The 14,881-nt window shown below is 36.8% G+C and overlaps 1 protein-coding gene and 1 pseudogene across 1 annotated transcript; both read left to right on the forward strand.

Moving 5' to 3' along the window:
• The first annotated feature begins 5,880 nt into the window (after positions 1–5,880).
• LOC109112135 (transmembrane 4 L6 family member 1-like) lies at positions 5,881–8,203 on the forward strand. The gene is made up of 4 exons (XM_019125135.2): positions 5,881–6,125; positions 7,194–7,265; positions 7,365–7,507; positions 7,581–8,203. The coding sequence occupies exons 1-4, from the start codon at positions 5,949–5,951 to the stop codon at positions 7,777–7,779; spliced, it is 591 nt and encodes a 196-aa protein (XP_018980680.2). The 5' UTR covers positions 5,881–5,948; the 3' UTR covers positions 7,780–8,203.
• A 2,295-nt stretch (positions 8,204–10,498) lies between these two features.
• LOC109112136 lies at positions 10,499–14,743 on the forward strand (annotated as a pseudogene).
• The last annotated feature ends 138 nt before the right edge of the window (positions 14,744–14,881 follow it).

A 14,881-nucleotide genomic window follows, 5' to 3' on the forward strand; every position in this document is an offset into this window, starting at 1 on the left:
CTCCATCTGCTGACGCCTTGATAAGACAATATTAAGAGTCGATGGTGAGAGAGGAACAGCATTACTTGCAGACTTTAGACTCTCGCTCCGACATGAAGATGGGATGGGGATTATCAGAACAATAATCATATTATATAATTTATTTATTTATGAACTGAGTAAGAATTCAGTTCGCTGTCCACAACTTTTCAGCATGCATTGTTGTGAGAGGTGTTTCACTTACATAAGCAGAATTATGTGTTTCTCAATCAACCTGCATCCAGAGGATTGAGAGGACTGATTACAGATGCTAATAAGAGCTTGAGACTTTGTTTTATTGTAATATGAGTCCATTTGACCCTTCGGCTGATCTGCCCTCTGTCCACAGGGCCAGGAGTGTGTCAGCACTCCCACAGGAAGTGACACAATGCATTTGTCTGTAGTGGACAGGAAGAAATTTCCCGCTTTTTTGCCCACATGAGCTTACCATGGGCTTTGGCACTCAAAACTGTTTTCATTAGATTGTCATTGACTTTATTAATTCTTTATATACCCTTGTGAAAAAAAGTAGTGAACTTAAACCTTTATGCATTTGGCAGATGTTTTATGCAAAGCGACTTCAAGATGCACATTTACATTTGATCAGTTCTTGCTTTCCCTGGGAATCGAAAGCCATGACTTTAGAGTTGTTAGTGCCTGTTTGAGCTACAGGAAATTGTTTATCACAATTAAAAGAAAATGTATTATACTTTAAATTTATGTAAAATGCAATTAGCGGAATTCCTTTCTATTTAATTAAGTCAGATTTAACTAAACTTTTATAAATTCATAATTATTTAATGTCTTGTAAATATGGATAAAGTACTGCTGAATGTATTGACAAGCATTTATGGTAAGCTAAAATATACTTAATTTCGATTGAAACTTGTATATCACCTATTTCAATATATTTGTAACACTAGAGTTAAAACTATTTCAGAGCACTTTACATGAGTGCAAGTATGTTAGTCAACACATCAAAATGCATGACAAAAGATTATTAAACCTAATGATTTCAAATGGAATTTTAAATCTGCTAATTTGACATTATTACTTGTTGTACTTTTTAAAAGTGTACTTTAGTGTAATTGGCCTTTTATTCCATTGATATTTACTGTATATATAGTACACAAAGGATGATGATTAACAAAAACTGTAGTTTAATTCTTTTCAGTGGGAGTATTGATGTAGATATGTTGTGAGAGACACATGTTCTAATGATTAGCCAAATATCCTAGCTGCTTGTTAACTTTTTAGGTTTTGTCCTTTTAGTGAATACTTTGTTGAATTCATCCTGGCAGTGATCTAACCTGTGGTCAATATGTAAGTGAAATGGTTTCCCCATGTGCTTTTTTTTTGTTTTTTTTGAACCTCTTGTGGTGTTGGATGAAATGCAGGAGACTGAAGGAAAGACTTCATTAGGTTATATTCTGGTCCCAGTAAGGTTTATAGTGTATTGTCTAACAGCATTTGTGTACGATTCCCCCTCTCTCTGTCTCTTGTCCTGCATTTGTAACAGAACAAAGGTGCTATTTTCTCTCAGGACGGTTGTCGTGGTAACGTGGTCACTGTTCAGATCCTCTTGCAAATTTCAAGAACTGAATGATTTTCAGACAAATGTGAATATAAATATCTTCCATTACTGGTAAATTAATGGTTTAATTATAGTATGACTCTGATAGGGGAAGAAAATGTATTTTATCATCAAAAACAGAAGTGAGAGAAGATGTTTACAGGAAAGACGGGAAGAAGAAATCTCATAAACTGAACCCGGATTCAAACTGACACCAAACCTTCAGAATGAACAGCATTTACCTCAGTTCGGCCCAGATTTACTGTATTTACAAACCTTCAGAAGAGCCTGAACATAGTCAACCTCTTACCCAAACAAATCTCAGTCTTATCTGGATCATTGCTGCTCACGTTGCTTTTAAAAAGCTAAACATTACCCTTTAGAATTCTTATCAGGCCTGCTGTGCACACTTCAGAGTATACAGTATGACGTAATATTATCTGCTGTACATAATGATAGTACGCTCACGTCAGATGTTACTTAATAGGCTAGTTCAGAATGAATCCCACAAGCATGTTTGAACAGTCCCAGCGATTCATTCCAGTTAAAAATATTAACACAAATCACTAAGAATAAACTGCGCCTGCTGATGGCATAGTTTATAGTTATAATATAATTATTATAGCAGTTTACACAGGCAGGTGGTTATACTGTATACAATCTCACCTTTTTTACCGTTTACAGAACTATAAATCTGCACACATCAACACTGATTATATTGGACTGTGGGTTATATGTGAATAATTTAATATTTAATTTATCTTAATTTCATTTTTTTTTTAATTTCATTTAATTTTTTATCTAGCAATATATATATATATATATATATATATATATATATATATATATATATATATATATATATATATATATATAGTATTTAAATGTTTAATTTAAAACAGAATTAAAATAAATTAAATAAATTTGTATAACTACCATAAGAGCAGTTTTTATTTAATTTTTCTGAATTAAAATGCCAGAATTAATTACCCATAAACATTTTATTATACAGACAACATAGTTGTTTTCAGAAAATAAATAAATAATAATGCTTCTATATATTTATTATATATTTATATATATGATTTTGTCTCGTTCATAACTGATGGTAAATATTATTGAGAGAAGCTACTGAAGATGTCATTTTTTTAATTTGGTTATTAATGATTACTTAAGTACTTATGAGCTTTGGGAAGTTCCACATTCAAACTTTATATTTTTTCTGTTTCTGTTTTGTTATGTGAACAACAGAGTAAGTAAATCAATAAAAGCAGTAGAATATCTTACAGGTGAGATGAATTCATTGATTACAACAGAAGAATGAATGTTTTTTCTTCTCACTCGTGTCACTGGGCATAGTCTGTAGTTCAGCGCTCACACGCGGCTGGGTGTGACACTGTGACACATGACTCAAGTATTGGCAGTGGCGGGTCATGATAAGCTCACAGCAGAAATGCCCTCTATATGTGTCAGGATGCTGGAATTTGCTCAGCCATTCTCAAGAAAGGAAACTGGGTGGAGGAGAAGTGTGTGTCTTCAGGAAACACAGGGCTGATTTGACCAACTTCAGTAAGAAACTAATGAGGAAGTCATGTCATTGTGCTTCCGTTGTTTTCATTCCCCATTTGTGTGTTTAATTTGCTCTCATAAAAGGAAGTTTTTAAGGCCAAAAAACGCCCTGTCAGAGGACTGTGAGAAAGGGAAAGTTCTGACTGGATGAGCCATGTTTTAAATTAACACATTCCTTGGCAACAGCCAGCAGTCACTTGAATTAATTATATTACTTTATAGAAGAATTTATGAATAACTGATTATTGTTAAACGTGGATGTACCTATTAACTGAACATTGGTGATTTTACCACACTTAAGTACTGCTTTACAACATGTTCATAAAGTATAGTTTTATTACATGGGGTCATGCATCTCTGTCTCTGTATATTAATATAATGAAAGGCCACTTAAGTGTACTTGAAGAGAGAACACCTTTCTGACTGTTTCTTAACATGCTTAAAGACACTACTAAAAGGGCACTTTGTAATAATGTCAAATTAAAAGTTTTACTTAAGTACATTTTAAATTATGTTTTAATAATCTTTTTTCATGCTTTACATGTGCTTTAACATATAATAAGAGCAGTTCTTATTAACTTGCTCAATGTTACATTTAAAGTTTTTTTTTAAATATACTATATTGCAACTTGTATAGTTACATAGTAACTATCTAGTAATATCTAGTTTTTCTTTCTTTTATCAGCACTTGTCAGTACATTCAGCAGTACACTTTAAACATATTTAAAATACAAATAAAAGTAATTTTGGAATACTTAATACATAAAAAAACATACTTAATTACTACTTAAGTGGGTCAAACAACACTAGTTCAGCTTATTGCATTTAATATATATTTAAACTATAATACATCTTCATCTAATTGCAGTTAACATGCAGTTACAGGTTTGCTTATATTCGTTATATTTTTATTATATATTATATTATATACCCTTATTATAAGTATTTCTGGCAACATTATTGACTCACAGACACTATTGGAAGACAACAATGAACTGACTTTAACTGATAAACTGTCCTCTTGCATTATCAGCACACACTTTTCCTGTTTGACACTGTAAAGCTGATTTGACACAATCTGTATTGTATAAAGCGCAACACTAATAAAGCTGACTTGACTCAACTTAAAATGTACTTCTTTTTCACAAGGGAACACACAAGTAGGAAGTTATTAAACTCTTATTACCACATATTAAGTACAGAAATCAAGAAGTTTTAGTAACGTTTAATAAAGTTGTAATAAAACACCATTACATAAATGGCATAGTAAATTCTGAATTATTAAATACATTTATTGATATTCAACATCTACCAGATGAACATGAAGTTCATCAAGGCTTTCATTTTTGTCATATTACAGATGCTTCCCAAGGCACAAGCATATGTTTTGTTCTCGGATCCCCTCGGCACACAGCACAGCAAACACAACAGTGGATGTCTGTATCTTGTGGAATACTATTGAGTTACATAATATAGTGGCATACTTCCTTATAACAGGCCATTTTATTCATAAAGCCTGATTACACCAGCGGCTAATCCTGGATCACACAAACACTGCAGACATTTCATCCTGTTACAGATTTATCTGGCTCAGTAGAGATTTTTACATCGTAAACAAAAAGTGTGCAAGTGAACAGAAATGTTTATTAGTTGTTTTCATTGATTTCCAATTTCAGTATTGTCTCAGGTGTTGTTCCTGATTTCCCCCTCAATGTCTTTTCACGTGTGTGATCTACCTTACAGTAAGTGATGCTATCTACAGTACAGTGTCAAAACACAAGCCATCTGCACATCATCTCCACCACACGCCCCTTTCAAGACATTTGTGTTCCTTAGGTACACTACATACAGAACCGCTCAAAAGTTTGGGATCAGTAGGATTTTTTCTTCTTCTTTTTCAAAAGAAATTAATATTTTTATTCATCGAGGATGATTTAATGTGACAGTAAAAACATATATAATGTTACAAAAGATTTATCTTTTCTAAAGGCTGTTCTTTTAAACTTAATATTGATCAAATCCTGAAATCCTGATGATTTCCACGAAAATGTTAAGCAGCACAATTGTGTTCAACATTGATAATAATCAGAAATGTTTCTTGAGCATCAAGTCAGTATATTAGGATGATTTCTGAAGATCATGTGACACTGAAGACTGGAGTAATGATGCTGAAAATACAGCTTTGCATTTTAAAATATATTCAAAAAGAAATCAGTTATTTTAAATTGTAATAATATTTTGAAAATAGAAATGTTTTTACTGTACTTTGATCAAATAATTGTAGCCATTCTGAGCATAAGAGACTTCTTTCAAAAACATTTGAATTTTTGAACGGCACACTCTTAAAAATAAAGGTTCTTTATTGGCTTTGATGATTCCATGATGATTCCATGAGGAACCTTTTCATGAGGAAAAATGTTCTTAATGCCATAAAAAATGGTTCTTTTAAGAAAAGTTAACTGGCTCCAAAATGGTTCTTCTATGTTAGCTGCATCTTTGTCTGATTACCAACAAAATGACGAGAAAGGTTTGGTATGGAAATATCTTGTAACTCTCTTCAAACCCCCCACAAAGTCCCGGTCATATCGTCTGTCAGAGAGTTTCCAGTCATAATGTATAATGTCAGCGCGCTTCCTGTCTCCTCCTCCTCAGCGCAACAGCGGCTCATGGGGGGCCAAGGGGGGGGGGGGGGGGGGTGTCTCTTAAAACCCTTCCACTGCTCCGTCCACCACCCTACTTTCCTGTCCTGGATTACAGCCGCCTCTCTCTCCCTCTGCTCCGTGTGAAGATGTGTTCTCTGGGCTTCGCCAGGTCTCTGGGTTTTGCCCTCATCCCTCTCGCCACCTGCTGCATCGTGGCAAACGTCTTGCTCTTCTTTCCTGACGGAAAGGTGAACTTCGTAACTGAAGAGCATGTGACCACATATGTCTGGTACTTTATGGGAATCGGAGGAGGTGGTTTGGTGGTGAGTATCAGATTTGTGTTTGTGTGAATGTCTTGGTTGTGTGCAGACATGTGGAATAGTGTTGGTGGATTGAGGTTGCTGGACAAACCTTCTCTGCAGTGTGTCCCAACCATCCCCATGAGGAAATAAACACATTAATGTCTTAATTCAACTGTAAAAACGCTAAATATTTTAAGAGCTAGGGTTAGGCTACTAAGGGTTAGTTTAAATGGTTAAAATCGGGATTAGGCTAATGAAAAATCACCAACTTGATGCAAAAGTATGTGTAACATTTTGTTTTAGGGTGTAGATCATATAATAAGTTTAATAAAATAATAATAATAATAATAAAAGTCAATGAGAAGTGTAAGGTGTCCAAGATTCTTGGTTGTGTATTGGTCAGTACAAAAGCTTATCTGTGCTGCTGTGAGTGTAAAATGATCAACACTCTCAAAAACTATTTGAAAGTATTTTACAGTTCAGAGATCTGGTGGTGCATTCACACGATCTCTTTCATAACTGTTCGTATAATCTACCCTTTCCTTCCTGAGGGTTAAATTTGGCGTGGGTCTAAGGGCGGTCCCGGTCATTTAAACATTTTTTGTACAGGTGTGAATTTATGAAATGAAATTGGTAACTCATACAATTCTCATAAGACTGGGTTGGAATGAGAGTTACAAAGTAAACTTCTGGGGCGTTGGTTGCTGTTCAAAGTGTGGAGACAATGAACAACTCAAACGAAAAGCTAACACTAAAATAAATGGATGAAGAGACCTTATTCCTCAAAACATACAACTGAGGAAACAAGAATACCAAAGTGCTTACTCTCATAGTTAGCAATCAAAACTTGTGTAAATTGTAATGAATTAATCGAAACTACGAGTACTGGCTCAAAATCTTCAGACTGCTAATTTGTTACTATACTATTGTTGCTGACATCTCCAGACTTTTTACAACTAGTTCCATCATTCCATTCTAGTTTTTTTCATGTTGAATATTTGGTTTATGCCAGGAGTAGAATGCAGTAATGGGGTGTGATTTCTCATTAAGACAGTTGTATTGTACTAAAAACACCTTGTCCACATTCAGATGCTGATACCGGCCTGTGTGTTTCTGGGAATGGGGAAGTGTGCGGATTCCTGCGGAACAGACAGCTGTGCGGTGAGTGTTGGGAAGGGCGTCCGAGGCCCTTATTTGAGCCTTCATTCAAGGACATGTTGTACAGCTCAGCCAGATTCATGAGTTTCACATTGTGTGTAGATGTGTGGTTCGGTGTTTGCGGCTCTGCTGGGATTAGCTGGCTCTGCATACTGCTTCCTGATCTCTGCTGTGGCGCTCTTGAAGGGGCCGTATTGCTTCACTGTGCTGGGATGGATGTCTCCTTTTGAGAATGATGGTGGAAGGTATGAGCTCAAAATGCTTTGATGGTGACTTCATGAGAAAAAAGTCTTGAACTTTTTTCCTCTGTTTGTTCAGGTATCTGTTTGCTCGAGAGAAGTGGTCTTACTGCATTCAGCCGGCACACATTGTGGAGTGGAATGTGACGCTGCTGTCCATCCTGTTGGGTCTCAGCACCCTGGAGTTCCTCCTCTGTTTCCTGCAGCTCATCAGCGGACTGGTTAATGCAGTGTGCCGGCCATGCTGCTACAAACAGGAGTACAGTCTAAACGCTTGAGTGTTTCCCAGCTTCAGTCTGAAACAGAACTGCTCATCTGCAGCAGAGCCGACAGATCTGTCAATCACACACTTCTGAACAGCTGTACGTCGCTTTGGATAAAAACACTAAGTCATTAGGTTTCAGCTGAATGCATCGGGACATTTCCACATCACTCCAGCCGAGTTTGTATTAGCAGTGCATGTTGTCTGTATTGTACAAACGTTTTTATTGTACACTACCTTCAATATGCATTTTGCTAAAATATTAATGTATTTTGTTCATGAGTTCTGTTCGTTTTTTGTAAAGGAAGTTGTTTTGTAAATAATTTAAATGTTGAGAGTAATAGAAGTACAGATGATGAATGTTGTTTTATATACCTATAAAAGCTGTAATATCTTTTAAATATTCCCATCAATGAATAAATAGGTCTGGTTTTAGACTCCTTTTTGTTAAATTTGTGGTTAATTTCACATTTTGGTGGTTTTCACATTTTGCAGTACAAGAAAATTGCAGAAATCCACTGGGGAAGGGTTGCTGTAAGCCTCTTTATCCGGTCTCAGCAATAATCTCGAGAGCATAAATCTGTGTCACACTGCAGAACTTGCCCAAATCCTCATAATTTGAGGACATGCAGACTTCTGGCCCAACATAAGCTAGACAAGTATGTGAGCACAAAGTCTTTAGGTACAGAGCTATGAACATTTATTTGTGACTTCTTGTATTTTCATGCAAAAACATACTAGTAATATAGTTTCAGATATTCAAACCAAGGCAACCCTAAACAATCCCTTAAATACATCCCTATGAATATATATATATATATATATACATATACATATACATATATATACATATATATACATATATATATATATACATATATACATATATATACATATATACATATATACATATATATACATATATATATCTGCCCCATTAACTTAATAACTGGTCAAGCCAACTTTAGCAGCAAAAATTCCAACCAAATGCTTTGGTTAAGAGGACAGTCTTTCAGATTGCTGAAGTGGCATTTTAGCCCACTCTTTTTTGCGGTCTGTTTTTTTTTTTTTTGCAGTTTAGTCTGATTGGTGTTTTTTAAAGTCCTGCAAATGCATTTCAGTCAGGTTCAAGTCAGGACTCTGACTAGATATTCGGGGGTGTACTGTATTTATTTAAAAGCATGGCATCATTGCTACTTAAACCACTTGCTGGTGACATTCTCCTTCGGTATTTTCTGGTAGAAAACAGAATTCATCCATCCATCCAATCAGCTTGTTCACAGGGATGCTAGAGCCCATCCCAGCATATCAGGCCAAAGGCACAGTTTTAGTGTCCACTTTCGACAAAAAGAACATTCTCTCAAAAGTTTTGAGGATCATTGAGGTGTGTTTTGGCCAAATTTAGATAAGCCTTAATATGGTATGAATTTGTTAAGATATTCTAAACATTAACATTTAGATTTTCTGTAAAGCTGTTTTGAAACAACGTGTATAGTGAAAAGTGCTATACAAATAAAGTTGGCTTGACTTCTTCTGGATTAGCAGTGGTCTTTGCCGTGTCACTCTTCCATGGGATATCCACTTTGTGAACACTGACCTCTGTAGATGTGAAAGATTCCTGCAGTTCCTAGGATGTTGTCCTTGGCTCTTTTATGACTTCCTGGATGAGATGTTGATTTGCTTTTAGAGGAATTTTGGTAGGTCAGCCAATTGTGGTACAACATTTTATCCATTTAGAGATTTGTATATATCACTGTGGTTCTTCGGAGTCCCAGAACCTTTAAAATAGCTTTGTTGCCCTTCCCAGACTGCTGCATCTCACACATTTTATTCCTCATAATCATTATTTGGCATAAATAAGTGAGACCTTTTAGCCGACTTCATGTTGCTGAAAATATCTGGCTTATAGGTTGACTTTATTGTAAGCTGCAAAGTCAACAATAGTTTTATATCACCCTTTATTTCTGTCATTCACCCTAATGCCTTTCCAAACCTGTTCTTCTGTGGAACACAAAAAGTGAAATTTTGAGAAATACAATAGCTCCATAACTGAATGTAATGAAAGAGGACTTTGTCAATCATTGTTTAACAAAATTCTTGACTTTCTCTCCTTGGCTGGTTCATAAGAAGTGAGATATGATTTGCCAACAAATATTAGCATAGTATATGAAGCTTGCTTCATTATTTTAAAATGACTTGTTCCAGTGCGTTGCAATAGGGATTCAAAGCATTTCAACTGCTGAGTTTTCAAGTCCCAACAGATAAACATTTCTCAACTCAACATGAGACAAATACCCAATACCCTTTTGATTTTTACGTAATGCAGCAAGTTGGGGTTTTTGGTCAGCTATGTTTTCCCCATCTACCACGCACTCAAGCAATGGGGTGACTACTTTCCTTTACAAATCAAAAACATTTTTGTTTGCCTGGTTGGTATTGTATATATAACCTGTTCAACCAAGAAAGCATAATGTCTCAAAATGAATTCAAAGCTTCTAAATTGGTGATATTAACACTGATCCAGGTGCAAGCTTTATCAGACGAATGGCTGATGATTGCAAAGAAAACTGACACAGGGTTTGATGGGGTCACATACTGTCGGTAAATTCATGGGGTCGTGTATTTTCCAGACCGCCCAGCTGTGTGTGTAAAAGTCAACTTTGCCCTCTTCACGTCTGTTGTGATTGGCTGACTGCTGTCTCTTCATCATTTAAAGAGGTGAAGCATCTGCACAATTTTGGTAGGCGAATACCAGTGATCCAAAATGAAGGGGCTGCAGTGGACGCCGCTCAGGGTTTTGTGTTGTGCTGGAATCGCTTCTTCTATCACAAGGGAATATTTTTTGCCATTAACAAGATTCAGTGGGATTATGCTCCTAGTGGTAAAAATCTGATTCAAAACAACACCATAGAAGAAGATGAGTGAGTACAAAAACTTCTGAGCTATGAGTTCAGTATGCAAGAAATTAGTTTATAATAATATTTTATATTTAACACTGAATAATTTTAAATACACTGTAGTTGCAATATATAGCCTTCTTCAGAACTTTAATGACAATTTTACTTGTATATTGCTCCTATTGTTTAGGCAGTCCTACTCAACTGTATTAATGAATCACTGTTTGACTCCCAGTGGAAGTCACTGCACCACTGCTCATTTAAAGATGAATTGCCGCTTCAAAAATATTTTGTTGCTGTACATTGAAAATGATTGATTTTAGCAATGAAGATGAATGAGCTCTGGTTGCTTTTTATATGCAGATAGTTGTCAGTGTGCTTTAGATTCTGGGTCCTCAACAAACCCTTAACCCTAAGTTATTACTTATGGATACAATTTCAATGCATGTAAAAACTTTTGATGTTTGACAGAGAAGCACGGGTGTTTCTGGAGAGGGGAGAGCAGCAGATTGGACAGGTGTAAAAAAAGGCAGTGTACCTGCAATATACTGACGCCACCTACAGGCAGGAGATAGAAAAACCCAAGTGGATGGGCTACCTCGGACCCCTCATTAGTGCACAAGAAGATAACGTAGTTATTGTGCACCTGAAGAACAAGGCCAGATGAGAGTACTCCATTCATGCACATGGTGATGTCAAATAAGCGTGTGAATTCATTCGATCACTTTAACTCATGTGCACAAATTGCTCATCATGAAAACTGTGAATATGAAAGTGAAAAAGAAAAAAAAAAAGTGACGTGACATACAGCTTAGTATGGTGACCCATACTCAGAATTCGTGATCTGCATTTAACCCATCCAAAGTGTACACACACAGCAGTGAACACACACACAGTGAACACACACCCGGAGCAGTGGGCAACCATTTATGCTGCGGCGCCCGGGGAGCAGTTGGGGGTTTGGTGCCTTGCTCAAGGGCACCTCAGTCATGGTATTGCCGTCCCGAGACTCGAACCCACAACCTTAGGGTTAGGAGTCAAACTCTCTAACCATTAGGCCACAACTTCCCCTAGTATATGGGATTCCTCTCCAGGAGCACTATATCCCGACTCATCAGAAAAGGTGGAGAAAGCTGATGATTCAGTTGCCCCATACTCCTGGAAAAGATGACACTAACTGTCTGACCAGAATATACCACTCGCATGTTAAAGCCCCCAGAGACATCGCCTCAGGTCTTATTGGACCTCTCATTATATGTAAAAAGGGTACAAATCTTTCTCTTTACTTCAGGGCTCAAATGTCAGGATCTCACAGTAATGTTGTGGATATATATATGGATATATATTTTATATGCGACATAAGATATTTTCCATCTCACATCATGACAATGTACAGTAAACCAGTAAACAGTCATTTTCATATGATACACATAAAGAATTTACAGCAGTGACAAATTCATCCACATCCACATTACTGGAAATTCATCCACATAGAAATGTTCCACCTTAAAAATGATTATCTAGACATGTTTACACATTGTTAGATTTATGCTTAAAACAACAAAATCAGCATAATTTACACAATTACATTAATATGCTTTTCAGATTAATATCAAAGTTGTAGACATATTGTGCTATTCTGATGATGTAACGTGGCATCTGCAGGACAGTTTGAGGTGGGATGTAAAACCACAGATCATTATCATGTGGGCATGAGAGCCAACTACACCATGGAGAAGCGTCGCTTCTGGAACCGTCAGTCTGAGACGACAGACGACAGACGACGTCTGAGAGATTACATCGCTGCAGTTAAGATGGACTGGGACTATTCACCCACCTGCACATAGGTGGAACAAATGCACCATAGTCTGAAAGACAGGTATTCCAAGTCCTTCACCAGAACTCATACATCCCATTTACAAAAATACACGAAGAACACCAGTGGTGTTCATTGACACCAAACGTGGTTATGTGAAAATCATCAACATGAAGATGTGAATGAGATTTGAGATTTATGGTGAAGGGTAAGGTTGTCCGTGAAAAAACTGCATCAGTTACCCCTTTTCCACCAGCATGAACCGGGTGCTAGTTCAGAGCCCGTGCTATTGCTGGTTTGGAGTTGGTTCAACTGGCGAGCCTTCTAAGAACCGGTTTGCCTTTCCACTGGCTAGAGAGCCACCACAGAACCAGGTCCTAACTACCTACCTACCTACCTAACTACCTTTTAGGGCACTGAACGTGTCAGTTGCGTTGCTGTCTATGGGGGATCAGAAAGCTCTCGGATTTCATCAAAAATATCTTAATTACTGTTCCGAAGGTGAACAAAGGGCTTACGGGTTAGGAACGACATTAATTAATTACATAGTAATTAACGACAGACTTTTCATTCATTTTGTGTGTTTTTGCAGTGTCAGTACAGAAAGTGCAAGTTCTAAATCATATTTATTTTGATATATTCAGTCCAGGCAACGAGTTCCTAAAGAAAGAAGGCAAATTCATTGGTTCAGAATATAAGAAGATGCTGTACAGAGAGTACACTGATGAAACTTTCACCAAACCTTAAGGAACGGTCTGCTGATATGGAACACTTGAGAATTATGGGTACATATTTATAGAAAATGCTGTACATTGAAGGTTGGCTCATCATTTGGCCTAAATGTTTGAAAACCTTCAAAATATGCTCATCTCAGGACCCATGATCCATGGTAAAGTGGGAGAAAAAGTGAAGATTCTGTTTAAGAATATGGCTAAGAGGCCGTACACGCCCATGGAGTCAAAACTGACAGTCCTCAGGTGTCTCTAACACGTCCAGGTAAGATCTGACAGTTGTATTTTAGACAAATGGGGGTTCATATTGTTTATTATGTCTAAATGTATGTATTGCTTACTCAAGGTGAAACTCAAACCTATACCTGGTACCTCCCAAAGAATTCTGGGCTGACAGAAGAGCAGCAGGAATGCAGTGTTGGAGCGTATTACTCAACCGTAGATGTTATCAAGGTACCTTTCTCACCAAATGAAATAAGATCATGGGACCTTGTTTAGAACCAGTGTGGATCTAAGTGTGATGTTTCTTACCTAATGACCTTGCTTTCTACCAACGCTGTCTTGGCTAATTGTGGCGAATTTGAATGGATTCCTACCATTTGTACGTTTTTGTACAATTCACTCACGTCCCACTGAGGGCTTAGGGATGGGGTTAAAGATGCTACTTCATGCTTGTTTTTTTTGTTTTGTTTTTTTACCCAACCAAATGATTTAGAATCAAATTGCACAAAGTCACTTAAAGTAGCAAACCAAAAGTTTGGGTTGTGTCTACCATTTTGAACAATTATTTTTCCATTGAAACACACTCAGTGCAAATGTGATGCTGCCTTAGAATTTGGTCAGAAGGTAGCACAATTATACATCTCTAGAAGTAAGGTTTTGGAATGGAGCCAGAGTCTATGTAAATCTTATTGTCTTCTCACGCAGGACATGTACAGTGGTTTGATCGGGACGCTGGTCATCTGCAAGAAGAGCCTGGCGTGAACACTGGGGCTGAAGAAAGAGATCGAGGAGTTTGCTCGGCTCTTCATGGTCTTTGATGAGAATGAATCTTGGTATCTGGATGACAACATCAAAGCTAATGTGTCAAAACCCTCTCGAGGAACTGGAGGATGAAGAGTTTATTGAGAGCATCAAGATGCAAATAATTGAAACCTTCTCATAGAATATTGTGCTAAATGTTAGCACTGTTAAATTTCCTCTCAATTAAAACATTGCCAAAGCATTAAATTGTAAGCAATATTCATCTTGTTATTATTATTCACCAAAAAATTCTAGTGTAAAATGGCCAAAATGATTGAATGGGCCTGATGTGTTGATGATAAACTAGTGATTATTCCTTTGTTCATTACAGGAATCAATGGTTTAGTCTACGTCAATCTTAAAGGCCTGAACATGAAGGTTGGAGATAAAGTGTACTAGTATCTGATGGGAATGTGAAACGAGGTGGACATACACACTGCACACTTCCACGGCCACAGCTTTGACTACAAGGCAATTCATCCATCCAAATACCACACACATTTTCTTCATTGAGTGTGAATGTTTCAGAGTAGCAGTGTGATGGCAGTGGGCTTTTCCTGCAGTGTGTTCATGATTTTTCTAAACAAACACGTAGTTCTTTTCATGAATTTTTTTTTTCTTTTTTGCACAAGAAAATCAGGAAAGAAAACA

Source organism: Cyprinus carpio, chromosome A22, assembly GCF_018340385.1.
Source record: "Cyprinus carpio isolate SPL01 chromosome A22, ASM1834038v1, whole genome shotgun sequence".
Classification (NCBI taxonomy): Eukaryota; Metazoa; Chordata; class Actinopteri; order Cypriniformes; family Cyprinidae; genus Cyprinus; species Cyprinus carpio.